Below are 24,604 nucleotides of genomic sequence, written 5' to 3' on the forward strand. Positions count from 1 at the left end.
AAAATTTACTTTGAATTTGGTGCATTCTGAGAGCATTTTCAACAAAAATATGGGTATAAATATTCTTGTAAAATGGTGCTGTCCGCTGGCATAGCAAAAGGATAAGATCATGTTTTCTTCGGCATTTTTTCGGTAATAAAGCTAAGTCTCTATGTTTTCTTTTTGCTAATTCCTGGCTGAGATGGTTGAATGTTTGGTATTGGCAAAACTTGCTCTTTTAATGCAGTTTCGCTTAAAATTAAGCAAACTTTGTTCTAGAGACTGAAAGCATCATTCTCAATATCGTGACGTCACACGCGTGCCAAAGGGGGGTTGTAATCCTGTGGGAGTAATATCAGCTTTTTAGAAGCATATCAAACCATTCAACAATTTCTCACAAAATTTTGGGTGGGGGCCCCCCCATAGATCCGCGCCTGGTCACTTGTGCCATAACCACTAAAATCTCGAAACCAATCATAAGCTACGTTTTCCGTGACGTAAAAAAGTGGGAAAAGCAGATGATACAAAGCAAATCAAGTGGTGGTTTCGCAGTGATTAGGCTTAGTGGTGAGGGCTAGGGCAGTGACGATCGGTGAGGGAAAGCAGTGCTTATTTGAGCGAAAACTATGCAAAATATAATGACTGAGTTCTAGGTTTAACTTCTTATTATTTTTATCACGTCTATTTTAACTTGAAAATTACTGTATTCGTGACTAGAATTACTCGTAACGCTTGTGAGTAGTCTAAGTCCTCACCAAACTGCATGTCTTGCCTATAAATGCCAATTAACGCAAACGCTGCTGTCAGAAACAATCACTGGGGCTCCAGGTAAGCAACTATCAAACTTGCTTTCCCAGATTCAAAAATGTCAAAAAACGCCTTCGTTTTATCCAATCCTCACTCGTTTTGCAAAACGTCACCAGCTGCTTAGCCAATCAGATGTGTTATGGTATGGTTAGTTTTGCTTTCCCAGTGACGTCAATGCGAACATTCGCTAGAGCGGCTAGACTAACTCGTCAGAATGGTCTCTCGTCACGGTACAGAGCACAGCATCATAATGCCAAAATAATTGTTGCTGTTTTTTGATGTCTCCTCGCCATGTACTTTAGCCTACTAGCTTTCATAGTCATGCCCTTGCCCTTTTTACAGCGTTGATATAACGTTACTTCGCCAATGAACGTTCAGGTGCGGATGCAATATTTAGTTCGTTAAGCTTCTATACGCAGGAGGCAAACTTATCCAGCTTTTTGTACAAATTGCTTGCGGTTGTAATGTTTAGGCCTAAGTGTTAGTTTTTGTAGTGTAGGCCTAACTGAATATCTGAGAATGAACATTCATGACGAATTAAATATTTAGACAACTATTATTCCATGTCTAACACTGGATTTTGGTCCTGCAACGTTAAAATTAAGATTGTTCATGACTTCTAAACATTAAATGGATGTATGATCACGACATAGGCGAAGCACAATTTGACAGATTTTTATTTTTGATTTGTTTTGGAAATGCTCTCAGAGCGCACCAAATCGGAAGTGTTTATCAAAAATTTCTGGGGGAGGCCCCCCCGCTGGAAGTGTTGCCTTCGGCAACACACCTTCGGGCTTCGCCCGACGGTTACGCCCTTCGTGCCTACTACCTTGATGCAGCATATTTCCAAGTTGCTTTCCCAACGGTTTAAGCCACCGAACGTCATTGGGGAATAGTCATTTCGTTGACTTGGGTTTGATTCAACGTCTGCAAAGCAGCCTCAATAGAACCCGACGTCTATAGACGTTGATTCAATGTAAATGACGAACAACTTTGCTGTCTGGGCACTTGACAAAAAGGGTCAAATCAACTCTTTTACTTGGCTCGCGAGTTTGCCTCTGAATCGGTAGGCACGAGTTCGATACCCTGTCGGTCATACCAAAGACTTTTTAAAAATGGTACTGAATCTTATTCCTGCTTGGCGCTGAGCAATGGAATGGATTCGGGTAATAACGTACTCAGTTACGCTTCTATACGGCTGCATGGACACTGTCTGTTTTGTAAAGCGCTGAGGAGCAACACATTACTATTATTCAGATGGTTTGTTTTGGAGTGTCATTACCTCAATACCATCATCATCCAAATTTGGTTGTGTCCCCACTATTGGAGGTGGCCGATTCTTTCCTTGCAGCGATTGCCTTCACTCCTATTCTCCATCTCATTTTCTTCCTTCAGTCCGACTTTGTCTGCCTCATTTTTCACCTGTTCTTTTTGGACGGCCCCGTTTCCTCTTCCCATCCATCTTCAAAAAAAAAACTTCCTTCTTCCCTTCTTAGTAGGCTACATGTCCATACCATCTTACTCCGTTTTCTCTGGTAAGTTGTTCAATCGTCTCCCCCATCTCAGTTTTTCAGTCTCTTTCTTCCTCCTCGTTTTTACTCCATATGTTACTCTCACCATTGCGCCCTTTCCGTTCTTCTCCGAACTGCAAGTTCTCTCTCTCTTAGTCTTAGCACCCATGTTTCGCTGACATGTGTCGTCACGTGACAATGTGCTGGCTTGAAAGAGCACGTCTTCCGTCATCACGCAATGTTACGTTGTTTGTTTTAATTAAGTGAAAGTGAATGATAGAAAGATGTTAAAATAAGTCGTGCACGGAAGTTTCTCTTGCGACCCCAGCAACAAGGCAATAATACGACAATCATTATGTTTCAGGTTTTCTGAAAAAAAAGTTCTTTTTACATTGATTCAACGCCTGTAAACGTTGCATCAACGTAGATAAGAGCTGTTTTTCTGGGCGAAAGCACTGTGTTTTGACAAATGGACGGACGTTGTGCGATTGGGGTGAACACAGCAGCCCCAATAGAACCCGACGGGAAGGAAATCATCGAAGATTCGTGATTTGCATCAGCGGTTCATTTGTGATCGTGATTATCATGTGAAAAAACGAGGGAAACGACTGCAATGAAATATTTATTGAAGAAAACTTGATTTGATCGATTAGCTTCATCTTCAATTAGATTAGCTTCATCTTCAAAGTGTCAATTCGGACAACTTCGATGGAAATTAATTGTTTGTAAACAAAAAAACAAACAAAACTGCTAGAGACTTCAACACTACGACCTCTAAAGAGAGGGCACATGTCTCGGGGGGTTAGTTCTTTTTTAAGTATATCTCAATATCATATATACCAATATAATCTATATATCGTATATACCAATATCAATACCTTTTTAATTGATCACCATTTAATGGTAATGTTCCAAAAACAACTTGACAAACAGTCACCTGCTTTTTGGCCAGCCCCTGATTCTAATCATACCCCCCCCCCTTTGTAGTCATGGCCCCCTCCAGTTTAAACCGTAGTGCGCCACTGTACATTGATTCATCGTCAAAATAAACAAAGCAACTAAAAATACTGATTCGCTTGCAAAATGATGTTTAACACTACTCCACAGCTGGCAAACCAATCTTTTTACATTGATTCAACGTCTGTAAACGTTGAATCAATGTAAAAAAGGATTGATATGTAGACCGGGTCACAATGCAATCAAGATTCAAGAGTATTTGTATATATATCATCAACATCGATTCAATGAAAATCAATAGAAATAGCACAACAAAATCTTCTGGCACCTTTAGGCACAACCCCGACGGCAAATAAATCGTTTTTACATTGATTTAACGTTTTAAGACGTTGATTCAATGTAAAAACGGTTGAGTTGTCGTCGGGTCGCTCCGGCTAGCAAAATCCGTCATTTTTACGTTGATTCAAACGTTGAATCAACGTAAAAAACAGTTGATTTGCTGTCTGGAAATGAGGCAGTGAATACTGCAATGTCATGGTTCAAAAAGCACCAATGGTCCGGTTAAAAATGTCAATTAACGCAGAAACAACGTTAGTCAGCGACGAAAGAATATATGAATATGTACCGTAATTTCTTTACAAATCTTCTGCAGCAACAATTCTTTCCCAGACAGCAAAATTCGTCATTTTTACATTGATTCAACATCTGAAGACGTTGAATCAATGTAAAAGTAACAGGTTTTGCTAGCTGGGTTTATGTGTGATACAAAAACACATTTTCCTTTTTGCTGAGTCATCCGCTTTGGGGGTGTGTGTCATCAGACGGTGACTCAGCAAAAAAAATTACAGTTTTCAAAAACTTGAAGCAGCCAGTAAAAAGGAACAGCACAAAAGAAATTATTATTTTTTTACAATATCAACAAGTTTAAGCTGGGATGACGCGCAAAACTATTACGTTGGCACGCCGCTTCAGAGCCTCCGCAGCCTCTTCGTGTGTGTAGCCGTCTAGCTTCTCCCCTGCATAAAGTGTGTTAGTGTTGGAGATACAATGGGTGATTTATCACAAAACAAAAACGTTTTATCTGTTAAATTAATGTGACAAACAATTGCACGAAGACACATAGAATAAACATAAAGTTTAAGACTGGCGAGCAATGCAGATGGAAAGACAAAAAATGGGACGTGATACAAATTGTCCCGTTGGTAAAATGAAATCACTGTAGCCTATGTGGTTGATTCACTCTGCAATTCTGCACACACCAGAGTGAACAACACTGACTTGGTGGAAATTCAGCCATTTTCTGTTGTTGATTCCAACTTAGATAATAGATATATCACAAGAGAACGTTTTGTGGTACAAACAAGTTTCCTTTAAACTGAATATGAAATATTTATTTTCGGAGTGAAAAAAAAGTTAAAAAACCAAAACAAATGAACAGGAGGGGGTTCGAACTCGAAACCATAGATCTCTGCCACAGCATTCACCCACGTACCATTGACTTCCAACAGTCGGTCTCCTCGTTTCAGTCTTCCGTCGGCGGCTGCAGCTCCTACAGAGAAGATGCTTTTCACGAAGATGGGAAGGTTACCATGGGGTGATCCGTAGCCCCCTACGATGCTGAAACCTAATCCTTCGGGACCCCGATGGAGCTCTATGGTGATTTCCGGTTTCTCAGAAGAGCTTAAACAACATAAAAGCATCAAAGTTACATAATTGACTTGTTTTGTCGTATCCAGGCTTACGTCTGGGTGGTTGAAGATTTAGATTAAGTGGAGGGGAAGGCAAGGAAGTCAATCTTCGTGTCTACCTTCAGGCATGCCTTTAAGTGTCTTGCCAAAGACATAACCACATCCCCTTGAGGAGTGTGGAAGCGGCGTCCTTTGGAGTATTATACCAGGGCTCTCACTACTCGGCTACACAGCTGACAGTTACATTGCAAAACATGAGTTTCGATAGATAAAGTAACAAAAAGCATTGTTGTTATGTTCGCGATTCAGTTATTGCTCTCTTCAGATCTAATTTCATCAAACTTCAAATTTAAAAATGATTTATCAGAAACTTGTGATTAGAATTGTTTTTCGTGAAGTCAAGCAACGTCATCACAAACCCGGCCGGATGTTGCGAAGGTGACTCCACAAGAGGAGATGAAGATTTTCGGAGATCGTTTGCGCTGTTCGCTGCTTGGCGGAGATACTCGCTCAACTTTTGGATCTGGCTCCCTCCATCTTGGACCTGGTGGATGATGGAGAGTGGTGTGGAAAAGTTTCAAGAAGATTTTTTAGATTATTTTGAATGTAAAAGAACAAACGTTTGACGCAAAAACGTGATAAACGCTTAACGCAAAAACGTGATAAACGTTTAACGCAAAAACGTGATAAGCGTTTGACGCAAAAACGTAATAAGAGTTTGACGCAAAAACGAGATAAGCGTTTGACGCAAAAACGTGATAAACGTTTAACGCAAAAACGTGATAAATCCATTTACAGATAGATGACATCATTAGAAATTATAGACAACGGTTTTGCTAATTTTAAGGAGAGCTTCTTCACAAGCAGGAAAAAATATGAACTAAAATAATGTGTCAAACGACAAAAAAAAATGTGTCAACTGAACTAAGATTTCAAAATCGTTTTAAAAACTGATTAATGGAGCCTCTTCAATCTCAAAGCTTCCATAAGCACAATTTGGACCCCTTTACTCGAGATACCTGCATCAAGACGATCTTATCATCCGTCCTCTTCATCATCTCTACCACCTCATCATGGGTCTTCCCGTCTGTGCTCTGTCCATTCACGCTCAGAACTTTATCTCCAGGCTGGAAGAAAAAAAAAAGATATTGAAGGATATAATTTAAAAATAAAATATAAATAACCGCTAGATGGTGTAATTGAGTCCAAAATGAACTCCCCATTAATTACTGAACACTCGAGAAAAAATTGGAAAAAATATATCTGAGCACTAGCAGCTAATAAAACACTGTTTTAAAAGACAAAATTATAGGTTTTATTTGTAAAAATAATGGTTGAAACATTAAGTTGAAATAATGATAAAGCGGTTTCCAAACGAGAAAGCAGAATTTGAACAATATGAAACGCTATGGTACCATTGATGCAATCGTTTTGTAATCGTAAACAGATAAATTTGATCTCCGGAGTCGATTCCGTTCCTACCTTCAACTTTTCGGCAGCTGCTCCGTCTTCGTGAACCAAAGCTACGAAAATAGGGACATCCCCCAAAGGCGAACCGACCCCGCCCGCTATGCTGATGCCGAGTGGCGTGGAAGGTTTCTTGTGACAACACGAAGACAAAGTTCTTAAATATGACTTCAGGCAATACACAAACGACTATTATTTAAATTTTGCAAACAAAAGCAAACCCACACAAATTTTGACGCTATTTCAACCTTTTGTTACGTTAAAACGATGCAAAAAGTCATCGTTTTAATGGATGAAATCAAGAACAAGTCGAGCTCGTTACCTTTTCGATCTCTACAAATCTTGCATTGTGCTCCTCTCGTTCTACGGTGGTGATGGAAGGAAGACCTGCTCCTTCTGGACTGAAAGTGGTGGCAGGGACCTTTGGAAGGGTGTTCAGATCAGCAGGCGCACCAGATTTTAGTCTTCCAATCTTCAAGTTCACTTTCCCTCCACGAGCATTCTGTCGCAACATCACGAGAACAAGATGTTAATCTTGGAGGAGAGAATGGGAAGTTTTTTGATCTTTTAAGAGTGGGAAACCCATAAAAAAGAAAAATATTAAATTTAAACCTTATACAGCTAGCTTTGCTTGTCCGTGGCGCAAGATATTAAAGTGCCCCTGACAGGTTGGACCCAAGTATAGTAACTTTTCTAAGCATTTTCTAGCGCAGAATTATGCTTAGCGAACTTTTTAATCTCAATCTCGAAACTCGACTGGTTAGGACAAAATTTATACAAAACGACAGTTCTGCAGCGCCACCACAGGCGAAACTCCATATTTCACTGCTCTGGGACGACTTTGGTGGTGTTACGTCATCGTGGGTGGGCGTCGTTAGCGACGGATAAAACAAATGCTTTCTAGATGTAATTGGTGGATAACAGTTTGGTCGGAGTTGGTACAAGCGGTTGCATTTTTCGAAGATTTATTGTTTTTTGCAGTATAATAAAACTATACTGGATATGTTCCTACAAAACCTAAAATATACTTAAAGTGAAAAATGGAGAAATCGTACGAATCATCATTCATATTTATTTCATCATCATTCATCACTATTCATAAATAAATAAAAGTTCTCTCTCTCTCTCTCATAATGTTCCTTCAGTTGGCCATTGAAATCCGGTGTAGGCCTAACGGCCATCTGGACTTGGAAATTGTTTCGGATTCGCCAAACAATGCATGACGGCAGCACAATGCATGACGGCAGCACAATCCGATTGTTGCTTCCGAGAGCACCACCTTGTAGTATCCACTCCAATACATGCCTGTAAGCGACTAATTACCGATACTGCCTGCAAGGAAATAAAATCACTTCGTTTAGTGTGCATTCTTAGCGTTTAGAGTATTTTTAGCCTAATGTAGCATCCTTAATCTTTTGATAGGTTTCCGTTTTCTCCTTTCGTTTTATTGCTTTTTCTCCAGTTCTTCCTGCTCCTCATAAAAAAAAGTCCTCAGAACTGCAGGATGTAAGTGTGCCTCAAAATCGGTCAAATTGGTAACACAGCTAGATGCGTCTTTCTTCAAAAGTTCTTTCGTCTGTGGCACTTCATGGCAACATACACATTCATTGGGGTGGGACATAGACTCGCACTTGTGGCAAACGCACCACCTACAGTTCCCAGCACGCCAGCACATTGCTGAGAAGATCCAAATCGGGTTGGTGGTGTTAACAAAATCATCTCCATTGAAGTGAAGAGAACATATACTAGTTTTGTATGGTCCATCCTACTTTCGAACACTTGAAGAAAACTTTGACTATTTTCTTCTCAGCACCTTGTTTTGTGTGAAAGCATGAAAAGATAGCACACGTCTTAGTCATTGACTCTGTCACATAAACAGCAATTTCCAGGCATTACCTCAACCATAAATTAAGGGTACTGTCTGTGCGATACTGCTGTTACACTGCAAATGGATATAGCCAGATTAGGACAAATAAAAAATTACCCAAATTGTAGCCCTACAAGAGTTTAGAAAAACTGCAATTTCAATTGAATTGAGATGCTGTTCGATAAAAATAAACTCAATCTATTTGATCTAAACCTGATAGTAGTAATAAGTTGACTTTTTCATTTCGGTATTTATCATTTTGCACATGCTTTAGACCAATAGATCCCCACACATTGACGTTTTGGAGCAGTCGTACCATACCTTACCAACTCACCACAGAGAAAGAATGTATTCTTCCCACCCATGGTGACGTCACAGCGAGGTTGCCGTTTTTATTTTCGCAATTGAATGAGTGCCAGATTCGCCGGAAGTGAACGAAAGTTTGCAAGCGTGTAACTTAGTAGCCTGTTGATAGTTTTTACGATATGTTGGTCAGGAAAGTTTGTTAGTGTCATCTCTTTGGTATCTTAGGTAAATTTAGCAAATTTATTTTCCTGTCAGAGGCACTTTAATTCAAAAACAACATTCATCTACAAACTCTCACTCAGATAAGAACCTTTTGTGCAACGAAGAGGAAAATTATTCACTTTGCAAAAAAACAAAACAAAAACATTTTGAGCCAACAAGATCGAGTTTCCTGCAGTTAGACGAAGAAAAGGTTGGTTGAACGAATTATTATAGCTATACTATTGAAATCTTTTGAACCCCCAAAAAATTAAAAGATTATTATCAAAATATTAAAGCAAAGTTTACTTCAAAATGGTTATTTTTTACGTTAACCTAATCATAAAAAGGGTAGAAATAATGTAGTTTTTTTAGTTGCACCTTTATTGTGCAGTTATGCTGCATGAAATACAAAAAAATTAATTACAAGGCCGAGTTGTAGCCATCACAAACAACATTTGTCATCATATTAGAACATATTTACTCCAACATGGTTATTTTTCCATCAGTACAACGTTAACCGATCGCAAACAAACATCGAAATCAGGTAACTTTTGCAACATCAATTTAACCTTGAGAAGTTGGGCGGCCACTTCCTGGTTGGCCATCTTGATGTCGACCCCGTTGACGGCCAAGATCTGGTCCCCCTTGCGTAATGATCCCTCCCTCTCTGCGGGCCCACCGGCCACCAGGTCGCTCACGAACACCCCTGGATCATTTCTGAAAAGAAATAATGGAAACCCTGTTTAAATAGTATTACAATTTCACTTTAACGTTGGAACATGAAACGTGATTCCAGGCAGAAGTCAATGTAAAAAAGAATTTATTTCTCACTTTCTTCCAACGATGCTCAGTCCAAAACTTCTCCCGTTTTTCTTGGTCAGTTCAACATGATGGACGTCATAGAAGTCAGCGTCGTTGTCAGAGTTGACCGTCTCCCTGTAGAGCACTATGGTGTTAAGGCGGGTCTTGTTTTGGGTTTTAACTTAGTTTCGTTGATTGTTTTCTTGCATTGAATCAAGTAGTTACTTATAGATTTTGTTTTAATAATAAAAAAAACTTATAATGATTTAATACATTTCCAGATTTTACTAACTTTTAGTAACTGTCTGAATAAAAATTTCCAAAAATTAGCTTTTCTCGAATTTTTTCTGCTGTAACAGCACCACTACGTAACACCATGGGCTTTAATGTCACCAGGCTTTGAACAGTTAAGACAGTTTGATTTCGAAAGTTTCAGTCACACTGATAGCCACTTGTTGGTAGACCACTTGAAACTAAAACTTTTAAATTATACACATTTCCCATGTTTTATTGCGTCTACAAAGCAACATAAGCTGGTGTATTAGCAGTAGGTAAAAAATGAGAAAAAAATCTGATGTTTAGAAAATTTCCAGACAGCAACAGTCGTAAAAATGTGAAAACTGTGACAGATCAGGCCGCATGCCCAGGAAGTTGTGGTTCAAAAACAAACTGCGATTGATGAAATGTTTGGCATGGAATCACTGATCTAACTAGCTATTACAATTTTGTTTCTTTTGAGGTACAAAATGTAAAACATTAACAAAATCAGCAAAACAATGTATGCTCGGTAGCCCATTACACTTGGGGCTCTAGCACCACATAGAGGTTCTTGCAATGTAATAAATTTGCATTATTTCACAGTTAAACCATTTGTTAACTTATCGAGTTACAGCATAGGCGTCATCAATATCAAACAGAGCAGGCTGAAATCAAGCATGCAGAATGTGTGTAATCACACCATAGTGGGAAAGTAGTAAAACCATAGATCTTGTAAAGCTAATTGATCAACACCCGACCTCGAGCATGTTTTAGCATAAGATGACAAAAATCATATCTCTCTCTTTAAATATGAGAACTACTTTCTTTTTAACTCATTAGTAAACTAAATATATTGGCTTCATACTGGAAAAAGATAGGAAAGATTCTGACCATTATCAATCGTCAAACTACTCTATTTTTTTGAAGATGCATGTTATAATACTGTATGAAACGTAACTAAAAAATGTTAAATTTCTAGATCATTAAATGTTTAACAGCATGCCACGTTTCAAGGAAAATCTCTAAAAAAATTGAATACCAAAAAACTATTCCTGGCAATTTATGGCGCAATGACAAAAGTGCATTCATTTTCATTAGCTGGCAACTAGCCTATTTGACAATCCGAAATCGAAAACTGATACGACAAAGCAAGAGTTGCATTTATCAGATACTTGCTGTATCAGATAAGGTGAGATGAACAAAAGCAGATGGATTTTTATGTCACTCCCGTTTTGAACTTGGCATTTGTGGAAATCCATGTGCACCACTATACTATATAAAGTATTGAACAATGCACAAAAACACATCATCAGTAGAGCTGAAATTCCAGCATCAACTAAACTACAGTCTAGCCAACCAACAAGAAAAGTTGTCCTTTTTTACATTGGAACAACGTCTCATGACGTTGAAAAAACTTAAAAATAGCAGCTTTTGCTAAGAGTTACAGACTATAAAATAGAAATTTATTCACAAACATTAAATCTACCATAACCTTCTGAAAATTGTATCGGAGATGCATGCAACAACCAATGGAGTGTTTTTCGATTTTTTAACGTTGGTTTTACGTGATGGTGCTTTAATTTTATCCTGGTTATGGTAAATCAACTTTCAACCAACCTTAGACCACATAGAGTCTATCATTGCAAAATATCAAAGTTAGAAAGAAAGCTGTGCTCCAAACAGCAAAACAACCGTTTTTTTACATTGATTCAACGTCAGCAGACGTTGAATCAATGCAAAAAAAGGTTGTTTTGCTGTATGGAGCTGACCGCATAAGTAACATCACTTGAAAACACATTTCTCCTTGCTTGACTGCATGTGACTACAAATGAAGCAAGAATTTCTTTCAACCATGCAAATTTCAAGTGGCTAGAAAGTGAAAAGAAATGTAAAAAGAATCGACAATGCGAGGTTATTAACGAGCAAGTTATAGGCATGCAGTTCTACAATACGTGGGTCACCAATAGGAAAGTAAGGGAATTTTTATCTTTCTCAAATATCTATGAAACCGCTTTGACCTGTGGAATACATGGAAATATCTGGTCAGGCGAAACATGTACGCAAATACGTGGCATTTTTTTAACAGATTACAAAACAAGATTACATCATAGTGTACTGAGGTGGGTACTTAGATGTGATAGTTTGAACGTTGCGTATGTTAATATGACTATTGACTAATTTTGCAAAGTGATTTGTATTTATAAGCCTTCAATAATAATTTACACTTTACTTCATGATAAAAATCACAATGCTGACAAAAAAATCATATTTCTCTTAAAATCAACTCTCTCGACAAACTTTAAAAAAAATTTGACCCCTCTACCTGTTCTCATCCCGCAGAACAAGCAAATGGACCTTTCCCGGTGTGTTACGCAACACCTCGATTGCGTCATCATGCGTGGCATGACGTAAGTCTCGGTTATTGACCGACAAGATCCTGTCGCCCGGCCACAGGCGCCCGTCCTTGGCGGCCGCGCCTTCGTCATAGACCGTGTGTACAAGAATGGAATTCTGCAGAAGAATATAAGTGCATATGCGCGGAAGGCTACAAATATATGAAAAAACAAGCAAAACGGTTTCAAAATGTATTTTTTTTAGTCACTTACAATGATAATTGCTTAAGTGGGCGGGGAATTACAGTACAGTGATTACACATTTATTGATAAGGGAGAACGCCATACAACAAGACACGCTCTGCTGTACTTTCATCACACCTTGGACAAAACACTACTTCAAAGAAATGAACAGTGTTGCTTGGATGATTCACACACAACTTACCAGTAGGCTATCCGACCCTCCCACGATGCTCACTCCCAATCCAGACCTCCCCTTGTTTATTTCAATCAACGTCTCCTGGCCCGGGATGATGGGGCAGGTAAGAGGATCAGTATTCTCTTGCGCGGCCATCATGGACAGAGGACTCAACGTTCTGTGAGGTCCGGAGGATCCAACGGACACATCTGAGGAGGAAGACAAACGATCTTCATCCTCATCATTTTGGGTCTTCTCAACTAACTTAAATCTTTCCTCAGGAGAGTTTTGATTTTTTGCCATTTTCGATGGAGGCTCAGAAGTGGGTTTTGGAACGGGTAGGAATAAAGGTTCACTGCTTGAAATCGGCATAACTTTAAGCATTTTTTGACTCGTGCTGGGGTGGACAGTTTTCTGAACTTTAATCGAGGAGGAAGTGACTACGTCACTGATTCGTGTTTCCGATTTCGATTCCAAAATTTCACGCTTTCGCTGTAGCGAAGTCGATGTTTCGATCGCAGAAAGCGGTCGAAGTTGCAAGTTATTGTTAGCTGTGACCCAGGCGTCAGTCTTGAATGTGTGAGTTGTGTCTTTGCTTGAGTATTGGGAGCGAGAAGTCATTGACATTGATTTTGGTCGGAAGCCTACATTTTCTTTTGTGTTGTCACTGTTGCGTCTACGCAGAATGGGTTGAGTGGTCGTGTTCGCAAGCGACAGGCGTATGGTTTCTCTTTCAATCAACGGGTCGAATTCCGACATGTTATTAGCTTTTCAGGTACGTTAAGGCGACAGATCTTAATACAAAGATATCAAAATTTAATGAATTATGAAGCGTTATTTCTACCGCCCAAGGATAAGTTGTCATGACTGGAGTAAATGCTGTTGAAGTCCTGAGGCTGAAATAGCTGCCACTTCTCATTTTTTTTACACAGCTGACTGTCGTCATGCATACCTTTCCGTTTATGATCATAATAATGCCAGCTTGTCATAGCGCTATAATCGATCATTCATCTCAAATATGCAGTGCTCTCAGCGCTTTACTGAGCAGACAGTGTCAGCGCGGCGAAAGATCCTAATATGAGTTTGCAATAACAAAATTGCAACTTTTAACAAATTCGCATTATCTTAACTCCATTCCTTCAATGCTGAGCGCTAAGGAACGTGATTTAATCTTCTTCTTTTATAAAGGTCTTAGATGCGACTCAACAAGGTATCGAACCTGTTCCTGCTGACTCGGAGGGTGGTTTTCTATCCACTGAGCTAGTTATGAGAAATAAATGTCTGATAAATGAGAAACTAAGTGGTCCGACTATCACTGAAGTGCTAACTAATTTGGTACACTGACGTCTTCTTGCCTTGATAATATTGACGATAGTAATCTTTGTAGTGATCAATTAATACTAAAACACGCGTTTATTATGCATTACCATTTACCAACACCGCCTGCACAGTGCTGTTGCAAGGCAGCCTTACCTACTTCGCCGTATAAAAGTTCCAACCTAATTAAAACTGAGTATGTCAAGTGTTGTGTACAGTCTTTCCAGCGCAACTGGAGTGGAACTTGTTCGCTTTAAACCTGAACACTGTTGTTGTTTTTACTTTAAACTTCAAGTTCTACCTGCAACAGTACCTGCCAAGAATGACAACAATTTCTATCCTTGCCTAAGACATGGTTCGGCGATTATGATTAGACGTTTATTTTTAAAAGTTTGCTGTCACCAAGAAGAGCTATTGCTCCGAGCAGAAGGTCTGTAAATTTACAAACGAAATATTTCTGTATTCGGTTGGGTGCTGAGCTTTCGTAAAAAGCGTTAGTATCGTTGAGACAATACCACGGCAAGACGCACCTATGTATGCTTAGTATGTTTAACAATAGGCCCATGTGTTCTTGTGGCCAAGTGCTGTTGAATTGAACGAGAAAGCTTTAACGACGTTGAATCAATGTAAAATAGCGAGATTTTTGGCATGTAAAATATTCAGCCCGACTGCGAACTGAGTTTGGATACAGTGTTGGTTGACTGGTTGGTTAATTTCTCAGTTCATTAAGTGCGGAAAAATCTTGCTTTTGAGTTTAAACTTTACAATTAAAAGCACAACTGTACCCAGCCTGAAAAAAGTTTTAGAATTCAGACAATTGGTACGAAAACACCAACACATGTCATCCCAAACATTGATAGAAACAAACTACTGTACTATGTGAAGTAAGTGATACACAAGAGGTTTAAAAAAAGTGGATTTTAAAATAGGGGGAGGGAGAAATAATCTTATTCCAGGGAAAAATGGGTCGCCTCACAATACATCAGGATGTGGGCATTTCTTACTTTTGGAACGCTCACCAATACAAAATAAATCTTCAATAGACATGACTCACAATCACTGATAAACATGCGAAACATTTTCAAAACCATTTAGTTTTTTTTGTTAATAACAAAGATGATAGCTGATTACCTGAGGGGGTAGGGGAGGAGAGGGGTCCAGAGGCCACGGTCAGCTTAACAGTCCCCCTTACTTGCTTCAAAATGGAGATGGCCTGCGACGGAAATGGTGAAACTTTAATCTATGCAGACTGACACATTTTCTTATCGACGTAAAAATGAATAATTTTGACGTAAAAATTTTTGTTTAAAAACACGATTTTTTTATAGGAACTACTGTAACTTGGCAAACGGTTAAAATTAACAATATAAAGTCGTGATGGTGTTTCTTGACAACGTACTGTTTCGTAAGACACCCCTGTGACAGATTTATCGTCGACAGCAAGAATGTGATCTCCCTTGAGCAGTCGCCCGTCTCTGTCAGCCGTCCCACCCCTGGCTATGGATTGCACAACAATCCCGGTGGCAGTCTCCGCTATTGCGAAACCAAGCCCTGAACAACAAAAACATTCTGTTTTTTTCACGATTTATCTCAGGATTGAAAAAAGTAAAATTTGGCAGTTCCATTTTTCAGTAAAGACCTACAACTACAGTATATCCTTGCTTTGAGATTCTGATAGATAGACAACCGTTTCCTTATCAATAATCCATTATTAAGTCGTTTCATAGAGTCAGCTTCTGGTGATACCACGAAGTGGGGAATCAATGTGTACCTTGTCCATTGCCCAAGCATAACTGTACGAGCTAAAGGAACATTTGCACCTCCTGTTGTTAATTTTTTTTTGCAAATTTGGGCAAAAATCTACCATTATGATGGCAAAGGTTGCCAATAAAACCGGGTTTATGGCATCTATCTGAAAGGAGTTTTCTTGAAAGGTCCTACCTACCACATAAAAGACAGAGTCAACGTAAAGTGCAGAATTTCTATTGCTGGAGAATAATGGCCAGGTGTACAGTTACAAGATGTTTGTTCTGAGTCCAGTAAATAACCGTTTCGGCTATGTCGGAAATTTCAATAAAATTGCGCATATTTGGACAAATTTTAGTTTCGCCGGCCACAATGTTTTTGTTCCCGCAAGGCTGTGTGTCCAAGCAAGGTTAGTGCCTGAGAAAGTGCAATATGTTCCAACCATGTTTTATGCATAGCTCCTTCCAGTACCTTGGAAGTCTTTCACCAGCTTGATGACTCGGACATCTGAGTAGGGACTCTGTCTACCGTCGCTTCCGGACTTTCTTGATGGAGGAGGAGGAGCAGAAAATCCGTGGCCTTCCAAAGATTCCTGATGTTTGTGCGTCTTAGGAGGAGCAGATGGTTTGATGCGATCCACTTTTGCCTCCACGTGGTTCCTGCAAACCAGGAGGAGACAAGATCAAGATCCCTCCAATCAAGGATCAATGCAATAGGAGGATAATTTGTGATACAAAGGCTTCTTATGAGCCGCATCACAATATCTCACCCACCAGGGAGTGAGCATGTAGAAGTTAAGTTTCAAAACACAATGACGAGCAACGAAGCAACAACAAAGGTGAATTAAGCAAAATTAAACCGCTACTAATTTTAGCCAGTCACAGATAGCAATCACTTTCGGCATACTGTCAGCTAAATTTCAAAAACTTTACTACAGTTTTCTTTGTGGCCTCAAGTGATTAACTGTCAAGCGATTAAATGTCGATCACCAGCTATCTTGTAAATAAACATTTCACTATTTTCAGGCCTCACCTGTGTACCACGAACACCAGCATGGATTCGGCGCTTCTGATGGCCCGGGAGGCCAACTGGTGATTATTGGGTTCGTTTAGAGGGGTCCCGTTGATCTCCAGTAACTCGTCACCTACTTTTAGGCGGCCGTCTAATCCCGCTGCCCCAGTTGGGTTGACCCCAACAACAAATATGCTTTGTTGCGACCTAAAGTGAAAGGGATTAGGCATTTGGCAGCAGGTACCGTAGTTTTAATTGAAGAAAATAAAGCGCAATCAGATACAAAGCAAAGCTTTGCTTTAAAGGTTTCAATTCTTGTTAATTTTAGACAAACAAACCACACTTTTTGTTTGATGTAATAAAATCGTAAAAGCTTAAAAAATTTGGTATGCTAACAAAAGCATTGCAACTCTAATACAATAACATTAACCACACATAGCACATTGGACTGGGCAAAGAAATCAAAATTGCGTTCATGTTCGTTCTCTAACATCAGCTGTAATGATCTTTCCTTTGATGATTCGATACAAGCAACCAGTAGATCAGGTTTTTAAGTTTTTACATTGAAAAGAACACACAACAAAAAGAAGTGATAACTGATAATCTGGTTGTATAAAAACCCTACACTTCTATTCCCACCTCTCTTTCTTCCCAGCAAGACTCAAACCGACTCCTCCGCTTCCCTTGACCAGTTCAATGACGTAGATGTCTCCGGGGAGGTGGCCGTATTTCCTCTTTGCCGCTTCTACTGGTAAAGTAAACTTGTCGATTGTTTTGATTTGAGTAGAAACATTATGACGTTTGCACGTGAGGCCAAAAAGTCCGTTCGCTGTCTCTTTAACGTTGCATGCTAATTTATCATGTTACGCGTTATTACTGTATGGAATGATGAATAGACTGTTTCTTGCGACAAAAAGGTTGTTTGCACTGAGGAATAAAGTGCGGTTTGCACCTTCGCGCAACAACTTGTTTATACCAGCGACAAAAAAGTTTACAGGTGACTGGAGGCGATATTTTCAAGTGTCATTTGAAGATCGACTGCAGTTTGGAGATTTGCACAGGTGACTAAGAAACAATGACACCAGTCATTAAAAGGTTGTTTTCTCTTTACAAAAGAGATTAAAACCATGTCTTTAAACTATAAATAATCTTGTCGTATCTCACTCCATGCGGGTCGCCAATCCCTTGCAGCACATATTGAAACTTGATGTTTGCCATCCCTGATTTGACCACTAAGTTTCATAACAAGTGAGCCTCTTCTCCACCGTTTTTTTTTTTACATTGATTCAACGTCTAGACGTTGAATCAATGTAAAAAAACGGTTGCTTCGCTGTCTGGCTCAGTAATGTGATGAGTTAACTCACTGACATGATATAAACTACAACTCACCTAGTTTAGACTCTTCATGGACTTCGACAGGCTTTGGGGGGTTATTCTGCAATAAAAATCTTTGCTAGTACAAATACAAAGTGGCTTGAGAGAACAACTCTAAACTACAATCCTAAGTAGAAAACACAGCATCATTACCTTAAGAGAGATAAGAATTAAGCCAAAGTTAGCACCGCAAAACAAGTGTTTGTTAGTAAAATCATCAAAAAAATCAAAATAACCTAAACACTTTTTAGTGTGATGCAACACAACAATACCCAGTGAAAGTTAAACTTAGTTTTAAGCGTGTTTGCGGATGGGTGTGCGATTGCGATTTTATTCGAAGTGACTTGAAAATGAATTAACAAGTAAGCTAGCGCACATGGCAATGAAATATACAAGCGACATGGAAAGGCTGATTATTATTGTAGCAGGACTTTTTCGTTGCACAGCAACCACCACATGCAAGTAACATGCACAAGGGGGGTTGGAAAGGAAAGCCGTTTCAACATTGCTTGATGGAATACTGGCCAACAGTTAATGCATGAACTTATTGCAGAAAACTTAAATGCATGCCCCAGACAGCTAAATCCGTCATTTCGACATTGATTCAACGTCTGCAGACGTTGAATCAATGTCGAAATGACGGATTTTGCTGTCTGGGGCAGTGGGAAGGTCTTGCAAAGTAATACCAGCTCTAGAATTAGAGCACACGGGTTGGAGACAAGACTCATAAACTATTGAACACTCTTACATAAGAATACTGTAATAAAGCTCGAAACTAAAGAGCAGAAAGTAATATTCTGTTGTAATTCACATGAAGCAAGGTCTATAAATCAAAGATGAAGGGCACCTCATTCAAATAACAAAAATCAATAAAAATGCGTCCAGCTTTTAAAAGTATACAAAAAAATGAAAATCACAACTTGTTACAGGGTTAATCGTGTGGTGTGCGTACAAGATAGGAATGCGTTGCAAAGCCGAAACAAACGCAGCAAGTGAATGGGGGTGTGATGGTTTTTAGCAGAAAAGAATTTCCTGATGGTTGGTTTAGTGCAATTGGTCTTAACACAGTATTAGTAAGTCATTGAATGCGCACACAAAACGAAACAGTGATCACACAGCACTTAAAACAAAAGTTGGTGAAAAATTTAAAAGAGAACTGATTTGAGATCCCAAATAGCAAATCAATCGTTTTTTACATTGATTGCAGACTTAAAATGTAAAAAACGACTGATTTGCTGTCTGAGTAAGCATTGGAAACACTTTTATGAGCTTCAAGAGTTAAGGAAAAGCAAAACACAATCTGCAAGCTTGAAGACATGGTGAGAGGCAAATGACATGCTAAAAGTCCAGCAAGGCTGAAGTATCGTTTTGCATTAATTCCATGTTAATAAACGTGAAACCAAAGCAATATAACACGACCGACTAACTGGTACACCAAGCCTTACCATACGGTTGCCCCCAGTAAAATTTGTAGAAGGTAAATTGTTAAAATAAATCTAGTAAAGTTAAAAATAGCGTTAAGATAAATATCCCGAAAAAATCAATCGTTTTTTTACATTGATTCAACGTCTGCAGACGTTGAATCAATGTAAAACACGGTTGATTTGTTAGCTGGGTAGCAACAGCCAGTCACAGTCGAAGAACAAGTCAGTCCAGAAAATACACAATAAGCTTGAACACGTTGTAGTTGTAAATAATACACCGTGTTTTCCATAGACTTTTAACCAGCATAAAGATGCAAATGACAAACCTACAATAGAACAAACTAAAACATTTTCGGCGCAACACTGTGTCGCAGTCAGATAAAAGCATTTATTTTGACTTGAGGAAAAATATAAAAGTACTGATTCACAGATATATTTTTACTCTTATTCTCAGGTGTAATTTCTTATTTTACTGACCAGAGCAGTGTGGCAACGAAAACATTTAAATGTGTTCTGTTGTTAGTTTTACCATTTGCATAACGATGTTATTCAATCCAATTATTGTGTAATTTATCATCTGTTAATTAAGGTATTGCAAAACCGCTTCCCAAAGTTGTAAAGTTATTGGATAACGACAAAACATACTATTAAGTATACATGGCCGTGCTTTCACGAGGTAAGTTGCAGTAATTTCTTATTATTGGCTGATAAAATGCGTGTAGTTCATTAAGCTAAACAAAAACGTAGGCCATTTTGATGTAAAGTCGTTTCTACAAATCGCAGTTAGCTAAAAGGAGTTGAATAAAACCATCAGCTGAATACGTTCAACAAGTAAGTGAAGCTTCACTGCCAACAAAATCAGTCCTTTTCAGACGTCCGCCGACGTTGAATCAATGTAAAAAGGACCGGTTTTGTCAGGTAGCTCAAGAAACAACCCAGATGCGAAACAACAACACAAAAAGCGCTTTCTATGAAAATATAATGATGACAGTAAATATATTAACATTTGAATCAGAAAGTAATGAGTGAAGTAACTACAAAACAATAAGAAAAAAAAACTTCAGCCCGACTATACCGCATCGAAGTGAGTATTTTCCAACAAGGTCAAACTAATGGTCAAGTTCAAACTAATGTGTATGAACAGATAAAAAATATACGATCTACTGTAAAAGCATCTCCAAAATTGTATTGAAACATAACCTTCCCTGCTTCTTTTTTAAAACGATTACTTGCATACAATCTTTATTTCCAGACGACAAGTCAATGTAAAAAACTGATTTGCTGTCTGGGTTTACCACAAAACAAGGAAGTAGTCTTTTAATGGCTAGGCTACTGAAAACTGACCTTAGGCTGTCCGACAAAGCTCTGTATCACGAAAGTCACCCTGGCGCCTGCCTTCCTGACAGCCTCGACTGCCTGGTGGTGTGTGGCGTTACTGAGATCAGTGGAATCAACCTGCAATGTTATTAATAAGTTATGAGGCTGGGAGACATTAATGCTGTTTGTTAGTGCTAGGAATTGCAGGCTCAAGAAAGAATACGAGGATTTAGTTGCGTGGTTTCAAGCTTTTTTGCACTGATTTAATTGAAAAAGGATGCAATTTCAAAACTGTAAAGGCGTTACATTCATGTAAAAACATTGATTTTATCACTTGGAATGCTTTGCACAAATTTTGAGGCAAGCAATACACTTTCAAAAATATTAGGTTGAATTAAAATAAGCGAAGTTGAGAACTCGTTGTCTTCAACATCCACTCTTGCTCGTTATCGTAGATATAAAAAATCAATATGAAAGTTGGCAGACTTAAAATGCATGTGATTCAATCGTGCTATTCACTTTTGTAACAAAGCCCCTTCAGTAACAGACGAGATATTTGCCAAGCTGACTGCAATCTATTACTCGTCCTAAACTGGTCTTAAGTTTTCCAAATCATCAACATTATAAACGCATGCAGTTGTTACCTTGAGAATTCTATCTCCCGCTTTAATACGGCCATCCACGCCTACAGGACTATCAGGCACGACTTGCTTGATGAAGATGCCCTGAAATACATTGAATTGTGATATAACAAGCAGTTTTGAAATTGAAAATCACGGCTATTCGAAAGATAGCAGACACTCGTATTTCAGCTGGCAATCGTCGAGTTTTGGAGTTGATTTAAACGTCCGGCGACGTTGAATCAATGTAAAAAAGTCGGCTATTGCTACCTAGATGATAAGCGCACATTTGGAACGAAATGTCACTCAATTGTAGGTTGTTCCGGTCAGTAAGTCAGTCCTTTTTCGCATTGATTTAACGTCTGCGGATGTTGAAACAATGTAAAAAAGGACTGATTCGTTGAGTGGGAGCTCACTACATGAAGGTAACGGTTATGTAAGAAAGACATTTTTTGAAGCACTTTTTGCACTAAATCCCAGACAGCAAATCAAACGATTTTTACATTGATTCAACGTCTGCAGACGTTGAATCAATGTAAAATTCGGTTGATTTGTTGTTTGGGATTGAGCAGTCAACCACAAAAGGTTGAGTTTTTGGAGAATAAAAACATATTGTCTTATTTCTGACATGAAACAATCATGAAAACGTTAGCGTCCGAACATTATGCAGCAATGTGTGAACATTACTTGAAACTCTAGCATTGCAAGCCAAATCAGTTTAAAAAAAAAAAAAATCTGCGACCGGTAGTTGACTTGGGAGGGGATAACTTATTGTAATCCGACCCTTGTAACCGTGATAAGTGGAGACCCCGATGTAATATCTGCCATGGGTGCAGCTAACCGGTCATCTGGAGAGGGGCCTACGAGTGTAGAAATGCTTGGAAAACTTGCAAGTTAATAAACAAAAATCGATAAAGTGGTACAGATATCATACCTGTACGACGTCTCCGTTTTCCATAAGAATCTGATTACTGGCGTCGTTCTGGCCACCGACAATGCTGATTCCAAGGGATTCGCCCGGTGTTCGTATCACATCGACTCTATACGGGAAAACAACGTTACATCAAGATCATGTTTCGTTGAAACAAGCACAGAGACAATTTTTGATAGACACTGTCTATTAGACAGGTTTACTGAACGTTCATTTTCTCACTGCAAGTGAAAATATATAACGCAGCCAGCAAAACCAGTTGTATTTACATTGATTCAACGTCTTCTAACGTTGAACCGACGTAAATACAACGGTTTTTGTTGGCTGGAGACCGGTTGCTACTTTTGGATAGATTTTCGGCGCAGAATAGTCTGACATTGTAGAGTGGAGTAATATGGAAGGGTGAAACCCCATACCTCCATTTTCGACCAGGTGTTATGGGTCCGGCCCAGCACATATTCAATTTAACCGATAACAGTAGAATAAAACTTCCGAAACACATCCATTCAAAGCTTGTATGCGTACTCATAATAAAAAGCACCACGTTTTCTTGTAATTTATCCCAGAGCCCGTTTCCGCAGTATTCGAAATAAATGTTACGATATTGCAACCTGAATTAAATTGAAGTTTAGTTTACAAAAAGAAAACAACACACCTTTGTATGGGACCCCATAAGCTCGCTTTGATAGGAGTTGGTTGATGGGAGTCCGTCTCATCTGCAGTAGGAGGTAAAAATGTAAAATTATAGACTCACACTCTGACCTAAGTCGTTAATTAGTTCACAGAAGCATTAACAATGGACAGTCTTCCACGGAAGACAGCCTTGACGCGATCGTTGTAAATTAAACACAGATTCTACTCAAAGACTCAAAAACTGACTTGAAGGCTGATTTTCACCTTAATCAAAACTAAGCTGAAAAGTGATCGCGGTTTGCGTTGATTCAACGTCTGCAGATTTAGAAATTTAATGAGCTGAAAAGGACTTCAAGTTCATCGAACTGCTACAAACTGTTTGAATTTTGTTCAACTGCATACCTTGGCTTTCAAATCTTGATTTCAAAGCAGCAAAATTCCCGACCCTGTTCGGAGTTTTAGGGGTGACGGGAGCACTTGATGTGTCGTCAGCGTCATCTGGGACCGGTAGCCCCTGCTTGAACGCATCTATGTACCTCTTTGGGATGTATGATATCCTGAAGAGAATGATGGAGATAAAAAAAGATCGTTGAATATAAGAATTACTGATAATGATACATCACTAACACCTGATGCCGTTGCGTTTTGAAATGGCTTTGCCCGTGGCAGAGTTTCTTTCTGGGGTTTTCTTTGCCTACCTTGCTCTTTATGATGAGCTTAACGCACCAAGAGTGTTCCCTTTAAGACCATCAGCACTTCTGACAACGCACCAACCCATACAGCAAAATCCGTCATTTTTACATTAGACAGGTTTGAAATGACGGTTTTTGCTGTATGGGAAGGCCGATCAACATAGCAACTGTCCCTTTTCTTTGCCTTGTTTTATTTTTTTTAGTAATAAAAATTTGAAAAAATTCACTTGCTATTTTTTTCTCTCTTCGTTTTTTCTTCTAAATTTTAAAATTCTACTGAGGTGTTGCGACCGTGCCATATTTAAACCCGATTGTCTTGCTTGGTATCAAGCACGTTATAAAGTTCGCGTTTTGTCGCTTCTACGTTTTTCTAGACCTCTGCCATTTTTGACATATACTGTTTTTCGTTGTGATGGTCAGAAATAAAAACAAACTGAACTGATCTGAAAAACCAAGAGATAAAGATCACGAGCGTGATTTTGGTATGGTTGGCACCGCAGAGTCACTATCATCACATCAACATCACTAAAGAACACACCATCAGGATGTACGAGTTGTAGTTATTATTGCAGTGGATCAAATGACATAAAAAAATCTCGGCTAACAAAGCTTCAATTTTTACATCGTTTCAACATCCAAACGACATGAAAATGACACATTTTGAAACCTACTTGACATCATTGCTGTACATCGAGTGGTTCCGTATAAGAGCCCGGGCCTGGGCCGCACCCAAGCCAACAGCTGAGTCAGTGTTGACGTGGCGGATCATGTCCCCAATTTGTGGCTCGCCCGCCCGAGCAACAGCGCCTCCAGTGATCACAGAGCGGACAACGAGTCCGTCCCCTTCCTTGTCTGGGGTGACGGTGATACCTGTTTTTTTTGCGGTTTAACACAGTTTGTTTGCGGAGAGTTTGCAACAACCAAAACTAGCAGTTAAACAATACAA

General features: G+C 39.1%; 1 protein-coding gene across 1 annotated transcript in view; it reads right to left on the reverse strand.

Annotated features, from left to right (window-relative positions):
- Nucleotides 1-2,538: 2,538 nt before the first annotated feature.
- LOC145770826 (multiple PDZ domain protein-like) overlaps nt 2,539-24,604 on the reverse strand; it is a 38,556-nt gene continuing 16,490 nt past the window's right edge. The window contains exons 26-49 of the mRNA XM_082582556.1: nt 24,330-24,528; nt 23,369-23,523; nt 22,989-23,049; nt 22,337-22,442; nt 21,427-21,507; nt 20,810-20,920; nt 19,487-19,537; nt 18,057-18,102; nt 17,307-17,415; nt 16,689-16,874; nt 16,128-16,315; nt 15,310-15,461; nt 15,042-15,123; nt 12,621-12,802; nt 12,166-12,353; nt 11,804-11,860; nt 9,615-9,719; nt 9,353-9,500; nt 6,732-6,911; nt 6,425-6,541; nt 5,962-6,069; nt 5,362-5,486; nt 4,747-4,934; nt 2,539-4,270 (exon numbers count right to left, since the gene is read on the reverse strand). Coding sequence (XP_082438682.1) covers nt 4,179-4,270; nt 4,747-4,934; nt 5,362-5,486; nt 5,962-6,069; nt 6,425-6,541; nt 6,732-6,911; nt 9,353-9,500; nt 9,615-9,719; nt 11,804-11,860; nt 12,166-12,353; nt 12,621-12,802; nt 15,042-15,123; nt 15,310-15,461; nt 16,128-16,315; nt 16,689-16,874; nt 17,307-17,415; nt 18,057-18,102; nt 19,487-19,537; nt 20,810-20,920; nt 21,427-21,507; nt 22,337-22,442; nt 22,989-23,049; nt 23,369-23,523; nt 24,330-24,528 — 3,017 coding nt within the window. The 3' untranslated portion in view covers nt 2,539-4,178. The remainder of the gene's footprint in view (nt 4,271-4,746; nt 4,935-5,361; nt 5,487-5,961; nt 6,070-6,424; nt 6,542-6,731; nt 6,912-9,352; nt 9,501-9,614; nt 9,720-11,803; nt 11,861-12,165; nt 12,354-12,620; nt 12,803-15,041; nt 15,124-15,309; nt 15,462-16,127; nt 16,316-16,688; nt 16,875-17,306; nt 17,416-18,056; nt 18,103-19,486; nt 19,538-20,809; nt 20,921-21,426; nt 21,508-22,336; nt 22,443-22,988; nt 23,050-23,368; nt 23,524-24,329; nt 24,529-24,604) is intronic.

The sequence above is a fragment of the Aplidium turbinatum genome, chromosome 5, assembly GCF_918807975.1.
Source record: "Aplidium turbinatum chromosome 5, kaAplTurb1.1, whole genome shotgun sequence".
Lineage (NCBI taxonomy): Eukaryota > Metazoa > Chordata > Ascidiacea > Aplousobranchia > Polyclinidae > Aplidium > Aplidium turbinatum.